Source organism: Anolis sagrei, chromosome 3 (genome assembly GCF_037176765.1).
Source record: "Anolis sagrei isolate rAnoSag1 chromosome 3, rAnoSag1.mat, whole genome shotgun sequence".
In the NCBI taxonomy this organism is placed as follows: Eukaryota; Metazoa; Chordata; class Lepidosauria; order Squamata; family Dactyloidae; genus Anolis; species Anolis sagrei.
The window spans coordinates 71,841,944-71,857,419 of NC_090023.1; the positions used below are offsets into that span (position 1 = coordinate 71,841,944).

The 15,476-nt window shown below is 36.9% G+C and overlaps 2 protein-coding genes across 4 annotated transcripts in view; one reads left to right on the forward strand and one right to left on the reverse strand.

Annotated features, from left to right (window-relative positions):
- Nucleotides 1–15,476, reverse strand: part of PIGP (phosphatidylinositol glycan anchor biosynthesis class P) — a 103,617-nt gene that overhangs the window by 31,281 nt on the left and 56,860 nt on the right. The gene's annotated exons all lie outside the window — the stretch shown is intronic.
- The window catches only part of TTC3 (tetratricopeptide repeat domain 3), a 69,176-nt gene that overhangs the window by 20,986 nt on the left and 32,714 nt on the right, over nucleotides 1–15,476 (forward strand). For all 3 annotated transcript variants that reach the window (XM_060770342.2, XM_060770343.2, XM_067466712.1), the window contains exons 15-25: nucleotides 3,908–3,965; nucleotides 4,749–4,806; nucleotides 5,586–5,640; nucleotides 7,052–7,189; nucleotides 9,095–9,175; nucleotides 9,885–9,997; nucleotides 10,637–10,763; nucleotides 11,848–11,967; nucleotides 12,129–12,230; nucleotides 13,847–13,939; nucleotides 15,125–15,186. In XM_060770342.2, the coding sequence (XP_060626325.2) occupies nucleotides 3,908–3,965; nucleotides 4,749–4,806; nucleotides 5,586–5,640; nucleotides 7,052–7,189; nucleotides 9,095–9,175; nucleotides 9,885–9,997; nucleotides 10,637–10,763; nucleotides 11,848–11,967; nucleotides 12,129–12,230; nucleotides 13,847–13,939; nucleotides 15,125–15,186 (1,007 nt within the window). The remainder of the gene's footprint in view (nucleotides 1–3,907; nucleotides 3,966–4,748; nucleotides 4,807–5,585; nucleotides 5,641–7,051; nucleotides 7,190–9,094; nucleotides 9,176–9,884; nucleotides 9,998–10,636; nucleotides 10,764–11,847; nucleotides 11,968–12,128; nucleotides 12,231–13,846; nucleotides 13,940–15,124; nucleotides 15,187–15,476) is intronic.

Consider the following 15,476-nt stretch of genomic DNA (forward strand, 5'->3'; position numbering starts at 1 on the left):
CAATATTTTTGTGGGAGAGTAGACATTTTTTGGGCAACTGAAATAACACATCTGAGGTTCTGCTATATATTTTGTGCATTGTTCCTAAGAGTTCAGAGAGATAACCAGGTATATAAATCTAACAACCGAGAAGACCGATTTTCCTTGCATGAATACTAGTGGATATTTTCCACTAAGGAGAAGATTCACTCAAACGAGTATTTAATTATTCTCAGGAATATCATACTTTACAAAAGGTTATGATTTTTTTCAAAAAGTGTGAATGCCAATTAATCTCCAAAAGGGTCATGCTTCCAAAAGGCTATGGAGATTCCTGGTTTTCCAAAAGGTTATGTTCTCTAAAAGGTCATGCATTTCCAAAATGTATTCCTTTCTCATACTTAAATTTAAATGTATCTAAACTTTAGAGGACACAGATTACTAGACTGATTGCAAAAAGTGACTTACAAAAAAGGTTATAGATTAAAAAGTGCAATACTCCCTTTTCCAACTATAAAGCTTTAATATGCATTAACCTGGAGCCATGCGGATGTCTCCATAGTTAAACTATGCTACCTTAATTCCTAAAAAATAAAGGAATAGTTATTTCAAACAAAGTCAGTGTTTCTTACAAATAAATTAGCATGGGTTTAAATCACAAGTTCCCTGAATTTTTCAGTAATAATGATGGTACTAGGCAAAATTATTTTTCTTCGTAAGATGAGAAATTGATATTCTTGCTGTTTAGTTGGGAGAACAAGAAATAGATATTTGAGAACATGAAATATTTCAGAGCTCAGTAAACTAGAGGGTAACAGTTCAAGCTTTGTTATATGGATGTAGAAATTATCTGACAAAGGAGAAAGAAATACAGATGAGATTATTTTGCCTGAATTCTAGAACATATACTAACTTGCTGGATCCTTGGTGCAGTACAAAACAAACAATGATTACTGCAATGCAGTGTATGTTCCTGTTGTTTGTACAGCTGTTGTGTTCAAATCAGTTTGCTAGAAAAATCAACCAACAAAATTTGTTCCAGGCCAGTTCCAACTTAAATTTCAGGAAATTCATAAGAACTTTGCCCTATCTTAGCAAAACCAATTTTTCAGATTGCCTTCTATAGAATTCTGAGGAAGCTTATTTCTTTAGCTACTGAAATAAAGATAAAACAGAGCCATGATAGGTAGTCTGGATTAATCACCAGTAAGAAATGCTGTTAAATTAAAATACTTGATTAAAATGATGTTAAGCATATTTGTTATTGTTGTGGTTATGGTTTTTGATATTCTGGTTTGCAAATGCAAAAATGTTGGACAGACTACCTTTGTTCAATGAGAACACAAGGCGGAGAGCAATAGCCCCCAATATTGCTATGGGACGCAAGTAATCTAGAACAGAGGGCAGTGGAAAATTGTGAGTGCCCTTTGTCTTGCATCAAAAATGTGCCCAGTTGTGCCTCCATTGCACAGCAGGGCATTTTGCATAGTGCCCCATTGCACATCATCACAATTCTCTAACATAGTTCTGTACTGTGTAGTTGACATAGCTCTATCATCTTAAAGTTATGCCTTGCTGACCATAGTGTGAAAGGGGGAGCGGGAATAGTGCTGTCCAGCCAAAGTGGCATCTTATATGTGTAATCCCTTATTGGATCCATGGAAAGATTTATTGCCTTACTAGAAAATGTAGTATAATTAGGCATTTAAACATTTGTCAAGCATTCGCTTCTCCAATTAGTTACATTTAAAACCAGCATGTGAACCAAACATTTTAAAATTGCAAAATACCACTCAGTAACAATTTGCCTTTCATAGTGAACTGGGGTAAATATATATATAAAATAATGATAATTTAAATACCTGCAAAAGATCAAGGACACTCATTTCTTAGAAAATCAAACAAGTCACATAATTGGGTGAGTTCACTTCATTTTGACCAGTAATTACATTCAATCTGGGAAGTTAGAAGCCTGTTGTGTGTGCTGTTGAAGACATAATATTATTTAAGGTGCAGAGACAAACCCTGCTGCATGGAGGAGTTTCAGGTATCCTGGAATGGATTTGAGTGCATGACACTGGTTGGTTTAGGGCGATCAGCTGGATCTGTAACAATGAATACGAAAGTAATTTTTAAGGGCAGGGCAGGAAGAAGAAAGAGATGGGGAAACGAAACCAAGAGAAAGATTTAGATTGAAGGTCACCGAAATAAGCAGTACAAAGCGAAACAGTCACTCTGTTTAAATGGGCGGAATGTCCTGCAAAGGCAAGAAGAAACAGGTATTCAGACAATTAGTTGGTCTTTCATTTAGCACTCTTTTTGGATCCTGCTTTGAACTCGAGTAATTGGCCATTTCCAATAGCTTTTTGTTTAGAGAGAATGCAATTGTTCTTAATTGTGTCTCTTCAGCAGCAGAGAAGTTCGGTTGCATAGTTCGATATGCTTATCTCGATGACTTTCAAAACCTAAAACAGATTTTGTAATAGCTATCAAATTGGGTGGCTTTTTGAAAAAGGTGAGGTAGATAAAGCTCAGGACTGTTAAGGAGGCTGTTCAGATCCTGAACCAGTTCTTGGCCACTGTGATGGTTTGGATGAGGGCAAACAAATTTAAATTGAATCCAGACAATACACAGGGGTACTCTTGGTCAGTCGGAAGGCCAAACAGGGCATAAGATTACAGCCTGTATTGAACAGGGTCACCCTCCCCCTGAAGAGACAGGTTCACAGCTTGGGGGTAATCCTGGATACATTGCTCAGCCTGGAACCCCAGTTCTCGGCGGTGGCCAGAGGAGCTTTTGCACAACTAAAACTTGTGTGCCAGTTGCGCCCGTACCTTGGGAAGTCAGACTTGGCCATGGTGGTACATGCTCTTGTTACATCCTGTATAGATTACTGCAACACACTCTATGTGGGGTTGCCTTTGAAGACTGTTCGGAAGCTCCAATTGGTCCAATGGTCAGCAGCCAGGTTTCTAACTGGAGCGGCGTACAGGGAGCATACAACTCCCCTGTTACGTCAGCTGCACTGGCTGCCAGTCAGCTACCAAGCACAATTCAAAGTGCTGGCTTTGACCTATAAAGCCCTAAATGGTTCTGGCCTAGCTTACCTGTGTTGAACATATCTCGCTCTATGATCCACCTTGGAGGTTAAGTTCTTCTCTTGGTCCTGCTTTCTTCACTGGGACGATTGGCAGGGATGGGAGATAGGGCCTTCTCAGTGGTGGTCCCTCAGCTATGAAACTCCCTCTCAAGCAAAATCAGAGCAACCCTCTCCCTCCTGACCTTTGTGAATATATGGAACTGTGAAATAACTAATGGAATGGCCTTGGATTTGCCACTGGATAACGTGACTTTTCTAATTGTTTTTAATATTGCTTTTTTGTTTTAATGCATATGTTATTTTTATTGTATTTATGTATGTGTACGGCATCAAATTGCTGCCTTTCTTTGAGGCCGCTCTCAGTCCCCCTGTCTGGGGTGAGAAGGGTGGGATATAAATGTAGTAAATAAATAAATAAATAAATAAATAAAGTTATAATCAGTATGGCCATATTTCACCTCTAGTATTAGTTTAGCACTGTTGCTGGTGAATGTGAGATTGTAGGCTGCAGTTACAGATAGTAGAAATATGGCAATAATAATGCATTTAGGTGGTGGTCATATCTTTGTTAAATTGAATACCCATATCAACTACAATAGTGTCTTGGGGCACTTTGAAGACTAACAAGTTTTATTTGACACAAGCCTTCATAGACACCATCATTTTCATAGTCACCCAACAGATGTATATTAGTACTCAGTTCATGGGATATTTCATGGGATATTTCAATATTTTGCTTAAATACATTGTCTGCATAAAATAGAATTGACATAATGGAGGGAAAGTTACTCATTTTTATCATTGTATCACATTTTACCTTTTAATAGGTGCCAACTAATACATTAATTAAAGAAAATCAGGATAGACTTTCAGAATCTGCTTCAGGTAAGTTAATAAAATAGTTGGGCTATATATTGTTATGATGAAGGAATCCTAAATCATTATGGGGAAAGCTTAGACTGTGGATGTAAGGTGGCATAGGTAAAAATATGGGATTGGCCAATCTCAAAGATGATACGTAAAGAGTCTTCTGGCACTGTAAAAGATTAATGGGTTTATGTGGCTTGAATTTTCATAGGCTATGGCCTACTTCTTCACTTGCCCATCATTTGGGGGGGGGGGGAATGATCGTGTAACTTGAAATATTCTGATAAATTTGATTTTAAGTACCAGTACCAAAAATGATGCGAAATCTTTTGGTTTTGAATCATAATTGTAGAAAGAAAGGGCTGAAGTTTTAAAGGGTGGGTAGAGTTTTTTCCCCTCATGTTCATATTTAGAATCTGTTCTTATTGGGTCCTGTTTTAATCTAATAGTTTAGCTTTAATAGATCTGTATTTTATTTTAATTGGTTCTGTAGATTGCTTTGGGTCATACACAGGGATAAGACAGGATATAAATCACATTGATACATTCGTAATGTATAGATGTTCCGTAATGGGTCATTGTGCACCAGAGGGATGTATTGAACATCAAAGAAGGTGCCTTAGAAGGTTTGAGATTATATTGAGTACAATTGGTAGCCAAGCAGGAAATTCTGTCCCATGATCATTTTAAAAGTTGTTACTGATATTCAGAAGGTCACTTGTAGTTATATTTTGTGCTAACATGAGTATATTTTACAGCTAGAACAGACATGTAAATAAATGAGGATTTTTTAAAATATAGGACTGAATGAAAATCCAAGGAAACCAAAGAGTAAAATGGGTGATTCCGAAAAGGCAAGGTAAACCTCTTTTATTTTTGTTTTTTTAACCTAAAAGTTACACTTCCCATAACTGTATGAAATTTAAAATAGTATTTTGGAGTTTTATTTTGGCCCATTAATGCTTTTGAAAAAGTAGAATGAAGCTTTGGAAGAGCAAATAACTTTCCAGTCATGTGGAGGCTAAAGCAAGTGTGCCAAAAATGCATTTCCAGGCTAATGCTTTTAGCTTGAGTGGAGATAAGACATACTGACTAGTTTTATGAAGCTTATACACCAGGTTGTGTAATTTTCAGATAGAAAGCTCCACAGTCCCTGGCTACCTGATGTGGTTAAGGGAAAAAGTGATATTGCCAGAATCCTGATTTATAACAGGCAAGAGAGGGATAATTTCAGATCTCCTCCATAACTCCAGAGATGTAAAGTAAGGTTAGCTACCTAAGCTAACTCTACACACCATGGCAACATAGCACCTAGGCATATCAGGTTTGGAGCCAGAGAGGGGATGTCAGTTGCTATACCATTGCAAAGACAATTTGAACTTCAGAATTTGGAGACATTCTGGAGTTGTCATGCTGAACATGGGGCAATGGAACGTTTGTCAGGAGGAATAAAATATGTAATTCTAATTTACGTAAAGCTAGAGAAAAACTTGAAAAGTTGATATCTAGAATCAGTTTGGGCACTCACAAGAGACCTAAATATAGGAATACATTTCATGTTGTTGTTTTTTAAAAAATAAATGAGACATACATGTGCATCCAAATTTTAATGACAAAAATAACAACTTTTAATTTCAGAGACCAGCTGAATTTGAAAAGTGAACAGAATGCATCTGGTGGCACTGTACAGCAGGTATTAAATATGTAAATTAAGCTTTCATCGTTTGTTTAGAGGCCATCATGGTTGCAATTTTCAAGTACTTCAAAGATTTCTCGGCGTCTTGTACACATTCAAAATGCTGAGAAATCTTTGAAATAAATCTGAAAAGCACACAGAGCATTATAACGTAGCACCTTCTGGTGAATTGTTAAGCTGAGGTCATTTGCACAGGGAGTCTTCCCACACATTGCTTTCATGAGTTGATAGTTTCAAAAGTAGCCTGAAAGCTATTTGAGAAGTTAGATAGTTATGAAAATGACAACACAGTATGTTTTGCTAAATTGTGAAAGTCGTCCCCCCCCCCCTCCCCGGGGGGGGGGGGGGAGATAGTTATACATAGAAACAGTCAGGTTAGCCATGCTTCTATTGCCAAAGGAAATGGACTGACAAGGCACTAAGAACAAATATACGGTAATTACAGCACAAAGGTGACTTGTTCTGATTTTTGTTTGTTCTCTATTGTGACTTGCATGTGTTCTCCACCCACACAGAGTCAGACTCCTCCACAGCTTGGCACTTTGGAGGGACCGTCATAGCGGCAGCACACATGATATGAGCTTCCCTATTCTAATATTTAGATTATTGCTTCCTCTTACCAGTCTTTTACTAGTTTTTCCCAACCATTTGTCAAATTTTATTATTATTTTATTTATACAGTGGTCTGTGAGCATCTGTAATGGGTACAGTCTTGGCTGTGAGGTCTATGACTCCTATGACTCCTAAGGCCTTCCCACAGTATGAAGATTGAAGGAGGAATTTCCCTCACTAATGGGCACAATAAGATGATATTGGCAATATATGTTGTTTCTGGGAAGGGCATGGAGAAGCAACCGTCTACGATTGGGATCAATGGTTGCAACGGAAATGAATGTGAGCTTCTACCTTGAGACAAGTAAAAAGAAATGGAAGTAGGAAGAGAGTAAAGTCCAGCAGATGCTGGCTGCTCTTCCTTCCTTCAGAAGCTATGGAAGTGGCATTTGAAACAGAATAGTGGTTCCTCACCGGCTGCTGGAAACTTCTTACTCTTGGTTCTGCCTTCTACGCTGGTAAAACATCTGGGAGATGGTAAAACATCTGGGAGTCCCCTGCCCAACGTCCTTGCAGACGGCCAGTTTTCTCACACCAGAAATTTTTCAAGTCACTCCTGACACGAAAAAAAATTAAGCAATATTTATTTGAATTCTTAGGAACTACTAAGAATCTACTGCTCTCAGTATGCTTACATCTACAAGTCTACAAGGCTCTTAATCAATGCCTGTGGGTGTACTGACTGGTTCTGCTGGGAGTTGTAGGCTAAAACATCACGAGGGAATCATATTGTCATGCTATTTTAAAAGAAGTTTTGATGTACCAAAGACAATATTTATTCTTGTTGATTTTTTAGATGAATGCTATAACTTCTCTGGAAAGTTTGAAGACTCATATTATGCAAGGATGCACATCTTTGATGGATCAACGTTTCCACAGTGCTGAAAAATCCTTTGTACTTTTATTGAATAGTATAGATTCATTCCATCTAAAGGTAATGGGAAAAATATCATTATTCCGAGAACAATATCATTTTCCTCATAAAATGAGCTTTTACACTTTTTTTCGAATATGCTTTAAAAACCATAACAGTATCAGGAAGCATGCGAAATGAACAAAAAAATTGATAATGCTAGGAAATATGTTAAGGTATTAGAAATAAAATGTTTTGGACTTGTCTTCTATATGACATTTGGTGCTGATCGTGGGAGAAGATACTCTGATGTCAAAGTACATTACAAAACTAACAATTGTTCCTCTAGGTCAGTGGTTCTCAACCTTTGGGTCCCCAGGTGTTTTGGCCTACAACTCCCAGAAATCCCAGCCTATTTACCAGCTGTTAGGATTTCTGGGAGTTGAAGGCCAAAACATCTGGGGACCCATAGGTTGAGAACCACTGCTCTAGGTTCAACTTGTAAAAGGTTTAAATGTTCTGTGAGACATGGGGTGACAAATTAATGAACGAAATTATCTGACTGTTACCAAAGATTAGGTACAGTGAACAGAAGTATACGGAGCATAAAGTTTGAGAATTCAAATAGCTATTGTTCCTCCGCTGAAGTTAAACTGGAGAATAGAGAAAGGGGAACAGAACTCTGTTAACTTCCCTAGAAACATTGTGACTTTTAGTTTTACAAACAGCAGTATCCTTCCCTCTCAACTGGCTAGCATTGGTTTGGGGCAGTGTTGCAATGGCTCCAGCTTTTTCTGTTGCGAAAGGAGCTCTGGTTTTGTGCCATGTCTTTTGGCCTGCCTTAGGGTTCCATTCTGTTTTCCAGATTTTGTAGGTGCTATATTTTAACTTTGAAGGGAATTGTCAAAGGGAAGTACAAAAGAATTACCAGTATGCAAATGACATGCAGTTCTTACGCTTCATTTTCTCTTGCGCTAACACATTTCTATCAGTCACTTTATGGATTATGTTTAAAATTATGTTTATGACCTATAAAAGCTTGGATCCAACCATATTTTGATGAAGTTTTTCTCAGTCCTCCACTATCATAGGCAGCAAGGTCCTTTTGACAGCTGCTCCTAGACTGAAACTCGCTTTCATTAGGATCCCTTGCTCTTGGCTTTTTTCTCCTTGTGTCCATTGAATATTTTTTACAGGGTTTGGTCATTAATTAGGTGTGCAGAACGGTTCTTACATGAGTACAGTACTCATTTCCCTTTCTTCTCACATCATTAAATGCTTTAAAGCCACTTCTAATTCAGCTTTTAGTTAAGATTGAGCCTGTCTAACAGTTAAGATTGTGTACAGAAGAATGGCTTCTGAACACAGTTTGAATGACTAGATAGGATCAGTCTTAACTGTACAAGCAGGCCTTTATTAAAAGAAAACCAAAATAGTGGGCACCACATGATCAAAGCACATAATTAGTGTTATGTGCTTTGTTCATCTGGTGCCCACAAACAGTGAAGTGGCTGCTTTCTGTACAGAGTTGCTTTCTAGTAAAGTCTATACATTAATGAACAGGCAGGCAGACAACAACATTTCAATGGTGAATCCAACATTGTGACATACTTTTCTGTTGAACATGTGCTTGACTCCTTTGCCTCCTATTTTAAAACGGACTTTGAAGTTACATCTGCTGTTAACTAATTAGTTGAAGCAGAGTCATTTTAATATGGTGCCGTTATTTTACTTCTTGTTTGTTGTTCTAGTTGTTTTATCTTGCTACCATTAATTAGGATTTTATCTTTTAATTCTACTTTATGATTTACTGATTTGCTTGTTTTTACATTTTTCAAGTTGTTTTCTCCTCAAAAGGGAATGCAGAAGTGTCTGTGTCTGTATGGAAAGAGAGATTTGGGGTGGGGGGGTGGGGGAGAATAAAGTTCTTGGAAATATAATGTTCAGGGATAAATAACGGTTTTTAATATTTTGAACTTGTTGCAGAAATTCAATCTTACTGTTGTTGATAATGTTATAATCATTTATGGATATGCCACGTCTCTTATTGGAATAGGACAGCCTGAGGTAAGATTTCAAGCTTTTATGTTTGACAGTTTTCAATTTAGACAGTGAACAACTTTTGATCTAAAATATTATTAGTGTTGGTAGTTCCTTTCTAAACCATATACAGGCAGTCCACAAGTTACAAACAAAAGATAGTTTCTGTAGTTTTGTTCTTAAGTTGAATTTGTATGTAAGTCAGAACACATACATTTTTAAAGTTATGTATGTGTGTGTGTGTATGTATGTATGTATATGTATATCTGTATATATATATATGTATACGTATATATAAGCTTTGGATAGCATTGGGAAGGGTCAACCTTGTGGAATTTGTTTTCCTGCCTGTACCCCTGTTCATAAGATTTCATCTCACTATCTATCCTTGTGATAATTGGATTTTGAAAATTTAGCTTGTTATGAAAACAAGGATTGGTGATAAAGCTTCAGTTGAGACACCTTTTCCCCATGACAACTCTTTCAGGAGTTAATTTCTCTTCTGAGGGGTAGGTTTCTCTCACTTCCTTTTCCAATAGGTCATGCCACAATTTGGAGGCAGCTGATAATAAGGTCCTTAGGTTTGCAGTTAGTGATCCTGTAGATAACATGGTCCCAAACTATAAACCTATGCAAACAATCTTAATACATTCATATTTATCTTTTATAGTATGTTTGTTTTTCGTTTTGGTGTGTATTTGTTTAATCAATTTTAAACTGTTTGTGTTTTTAAAAGGAATTAACCAAGGCCAAAGACCAGTTCAATAATATAATTGAGCAGTATCAGAAAGTGAGATTTGATTGCTTAGCACACTATGGAATTGGAAAAGTATATTTAAGACAAAATCGGTGAGTGGTATACTTACGTAAATAACTGTTGATTGCAATTTCACTCACAGTGGCTGTATCTTGTGAAATGCTAAGGTTTGGAGTTTGGTGAGGCACTAGAGATCTCTGGCAAAAAAATCTAAATAGCTCTCCCTAAACTACAAATCCCAGGATTATATAGGATGGTGTCACGGTTATTACAGTGAAACCATGGTGTTTCTATTGTGTAGTGTAAAAGGGTCCTAGCAGCATATGATATGTAAGTGGCAGGAATAGCAGTTTGGAGGCTCTTCCTAGAAGCAAAGTGAGGAGCCAATATCCTTGTTTACATTGCAGTAACTATTTGCTTTTGAAAAGAAGATAGGAATTTGGAGCCCTTGAATTAACTAACAAATTATTGATTTGACAGTTTGCTGCCTTCAGGTTTACAGTCTGAATAGGACGCAATACACACACAAAAAATAGCAGTGGGTTAGGGGAATAAGTTCAGCAGATGCTGCCAGTTCTTTGTTTTCCTCATTCTAGAAAGACACACTTTCCCGTTTTTGTACTGCTTTGTTTGGGCAGAGGTGAGAGAGTGAGAATGATAAGCCCAGCTGCATTGTATTCCAGAATATTAAATTAAGGACTACAAGACTTGAATTTTTCTGCTTACACTAGGTTTTCAGATGCACTGGAGCAGTTTATGAAATCGAAGACCATGGTTAATCATAAAATGGTTCCTGGTGTATTGACGTGGCCTACAACTTCAATAGTTATTGAAGAGACAAGGATAGAGAAATTACAAGTAAGTACAACTGTTATCTTGATATGTGAAAGGTTGGGGGAAAATGAAATGTTGAGAAGATATAAACATTGTGGGTGTGTTTAAGAAAACTGTTCTGTTCTTCTAAAGCTTTGGGAAATATGTGTTTGTGTATTGGGGAGGGCAGCTCTTTCAAAAGGAGTCACATGCTTCTTAGCACAAGGTTTTGCCATCTAAGATACTAAGAACTGCTTAATATGAAGATTTCTATACAAGACAGTGAACAGAATCAGAAAATGGTTGGCATTTTCAAATTCGTTTAAACATGTCTCTCAATTTTGAGAGCCAAGACAGCTTACAATGTAGAGAGAAACAAAATTTGGCCAACATGAAGTATAGTTAAAAAACTTTAAAGAAAAAACAAATAAGCAATTAAATTAAAACTCATTTGAATTAGTTTTAAAAGCATTTGAAACCTAATAGTGAAGATAAAATGGCACATTAAAAGAGCCTTTACAGTATCAGTGAACAGTCTAAGTGTGTCTATATAGTATGCCATTCCCATGCATATTGCAAACACCCACATCACTCAAACCCAAGGGATATTTCTAGATCTAGTGAGGTGCTGCTGTCTTCATAAGAAGAACACAGAGAGGGCCTGAAATATTAGTGAAACTAATGTACTATGGAAGGCATCAGCTTTAGGTGAAACTTTACTTGTATATGTAACAAACTGGCCTACTTTGAAGGCCTGGCTTGTGAAGATTTCTAGACCTAGCAGGAAACAGAAGGGGAGGAGGGAGCACATTCCTTATATGGTAGTGCTATCTGATTGGTGGAGAGAGATTTGCATATCAACAGAAGACAGAGAGATATGGGGAACCAAGTATATCAGTGTAAGAGACCTTTTCTGCTGGGCTGTCAACGTCCCTTTCTGCCAGATTGATCTAGTTTTCTTCTTCTTTCTCTCCATGCCTTGTAGAATTAAAATGCTTAAAAAACACACATGCTTTCATCCCTAGAGGAAAATATGGCAGTGGATTTTTTAATGAATTATTCTGGATTATAATTATTTCAAACTGCATTTAAAAAATGACCATATTCATTGTTGCTCTCTGGTTTATAGGTAATATTGCAAGATTGTATTGAAGAATGCAAGTTTCCTCCAAATCCAGATGCCGTTTGTAGCTATCAGCACTGCCGAGCACAAAAAATCAAAATCTATTTTAGTGATCCAGATTTTAAGGTAACTGAAGGGATGAATAGTATCTAATAAACCAGTATTATTATTTATGTTGACCTTTTCACAAAATACTTATGCAGAACTTGTCATGAATATTACTAAGTATAAAATACTGCTTTAGTATTATACGCCTAATGCTCACATCTCTGGCCTGCAATTCTCAGGGTTTTATACGTGTTTCCTGCTGTGAACAATGCATAGTGGAATTTCATGTAAGCTGTTGGAAGAAGCTGAAAGCAACAAGATACAGTGATAAAAATGACAAGGTAACATCAAATTTGTAATGCTTTGCTTCTGTGTGGAATGTGCTGGTTGCATTGATACAATGCTAAGAGTCCGAAAAACATGCCACACTTGATGGCTGGGGCTTGTTGCTTCCTCCCCTGCTGCCCTACACTATTTTTAATAGGGACTTACTTCATAAGCCTCGTAAGTTCACAGTCTTGGTGCAATCTTCACAAAGTTTGAGAGAAATGTGAAGTTCTCATAGGACTTAATGGCTTAAGGTAGCAATGGAAGTAGTAATGAGCCCCACCAGCCTCTGCTTCTGCCTTGCGAAGGAGCCCTGCCACTGTTATGAATAACTTCTCAGTAACTTTAAAAGCATAGATTCGTTTTATTGTAATTTTCCAGTAAGAGAAAGGGTATCAGAACTTTAACACTTTTACACAAAGAATGACACTGGACATATAGATTCTATGTAACTTCACTGAATTCACAAACAACTTACAGTTCTATTGGCTAACAAACCAACAAAAGGGAATTACATTTTTTCTCAGCATCCACACTACATGGAAAGGTTCAATAGTCCTCATTCATATATCACCTTTTCTCCATTCTTCCTCCATGAAGAACATCTCTTAGGCCAGACTACTTCCTTGCAAATCTGCCAACATGTAGTTTCCAAAACTTCAAAACGGCAACATGCATCCTTTTCCTAAGAACAATGCCAAAGACCAGATCTCTGTTTTCCATACAGCTGAATTTGACTTCCTGTGCAAAATCCAAGGCTCCAAAACCCCACTCCTTTCTCTTCCCTTGAGAAAAGGAGGCAAAGTGCAGACTGCATTCCATTGCAGATCTGACACTCAAGGTACACGATCTCTCCCCTTCCCAATTGAGCAGAGCATAGCAAGTGGACCAGACTCCTTTGGTCTGCCACACTTGAGAATTATTAGATTGAGTATTTTATAGGAATATTCTGCTGACGTAGTAAATAATTGTCCTGTTGAAATTATTTTGAGTCTTCACCTCCTGACATAGATGTTTGTCTTCAGGTAACAAACCATTATGTTCTGGGTTTGGCTTGAAAGAGCATTGTCTTTGACTAATGTAAACAGAGATAATTTCCCTTAAGAATTAATCTGGTTTCTGGTCAGCAAATGTTGACAGGTGTAAACATTTCTCTTATCATTGTCACAGTTTTTATCACAGTTAGCAGGTCAGCAACTTTTAATTACAGTCCAACAAGCAGGTAGTAAATAATTTAGAATGGTGTCTTCAGCCAAATAAGGCTTCATTCATTCATTTCTTTCATTCAGTTTATTCATATCCACACATATCAAATCTACCTTTATCAAATCTACACATTATATTTCTTCAGACACATTCTCTATCCAAGATTCAAAGGTATAGCATTGTATACATTTGAATCGTGGATCATGAGGCTGCAGGTTAGAAAGGTCCACTGTATATGCACTATTATATAACTAAGATACAGTTATAACAGACAGGATACTCAGTACTTGGATGCAAAAAAGACTCTGAACATTCACATGTTATGTTTAACCATTTGTACAATACTTCAATTTTTGAAAAAATAAAATGAAAAATTCTGCAGTGTAGTTCTACCTTTAGGCACATTTTCTGTTGACATCCACAGGATATTCTTAAAGAGTTGTGCCTTACTCCAGATTGTGGAGGACTCATTTCTAAAATTGTCATCATCGATTCTTCTGGTTTTGTCAAGTGTGAGGTAAGAATGAATTTTCTGTTATTAGTGTATTTCATCAATTCTAAGATTCACTTTTTTCTTTATATAAACATCTCTAAAATGGGGTGCGTCTTAGAAGTGCAGGTATATCTTTTGTATTTTGTTGTTGTTCCTGAAATAAGGGTGTGTCTTACAATAAAAGGCATTTTTCAATGTAAGAAATATGATAAAGCCTACCTAGTGTTCTGGTGTATATTGACATTTTAAGAGATTATCAGTGCCCATAATTTTGGCATTAGTATTTTTTGTATGAAATTCCAGTATATCAACACCACATCAAGGCCACTGAGAGTGTACAGGTACGTGTTGCAACTTAGCACAAAGTCCTGCTCAGTTCAGTGTGATGTTGTCTTACGTGAACTTATATAACCTAAATATTTTTTGAAAAAGAAAGGTTTCACTTGTATCCATAAGGCATACCCCATTTACAGATAGTTTCTAGGGGAGTTTAAAACTGCAGTTAATGTGCACATAATGCCAGTTATGAATAAGAATTTACTCTAAAGATAGAAGCAGTTTTGTAGGAGAGAGTAAGTGTGAACCTAGAATCCTTTATCACAAGAGAGCCTTAAACCTTCCTTCCTTCCTGGCTTGTGGTATTACATCATCACTAGAAATTGGCAGCTCTCTAGATAGTGCTGGAGTGCAACTCCCTGCATTCCTCAACATTGGTTTTCCTGGTAAGTGCTTCCAGGAGTTGGAATTTGACAAAAACTGAAGGGCCTCAAAACCCCACCCTGTGTTAAATTTTAGGCCAGACTTTCCTTTCGAGTAGAAGGCAATAAACTAGACCGCTGTTTTCCTACTCTAATATATCTAGTTCCCATAAATGGTGGAAGTCTCATTAGCAAAAGTGGCATAGTGGAGGGGAAGTTGTAAAAGCAGGTTTGGATGAAGAGGAACTTCTTACAGAGTCTCAGTAAAGATACTGAAACAGCGAAACAGCCCTTTTTGTATTTCGTATTTGGGTCTTATCTCCAAGTACAATTATCTATGTATACGCAAATTGAGGTATTTCAAAATAATTTTTTTTTAAAATCTGAAATCCAAAATTCTTCTAGTCCCGAGCATTTTGGTAGAGTTGTGTCTTATTTCTTTTTACAGTTCACTGAAATTATGTCAAGATATTAACAATGAAGCTGTTTATCTCCCATTTCTTCTTTCTAGTTTGAGCAAAAAATAAAAAAGAAGACTCTACCAAAACCTGTAGTTAAACAAAAATGCTCCAGGTAAGTTTCCTAGTTATATAAGTAATATAGACTAGTACTTTTCAGAGCTGATGAACCACAGTAGGTTCTCCTGAAAAATGTCTTTTTCAAAAGAATATACAATAATATAGATGGGTTCCTGAGTGAAATGTATATAACAAAAATACCACTTGTATAACATAAACAATGGTATAATTCAACAACAGTATATAAACATGCTGCACTGTTAACCTCACAGCGACAACAAACAGTATGGTGCAAACTTTTAGTACAGTCGTATTTTCTTATAAGTAGCTTGAGTAACAGCCTAC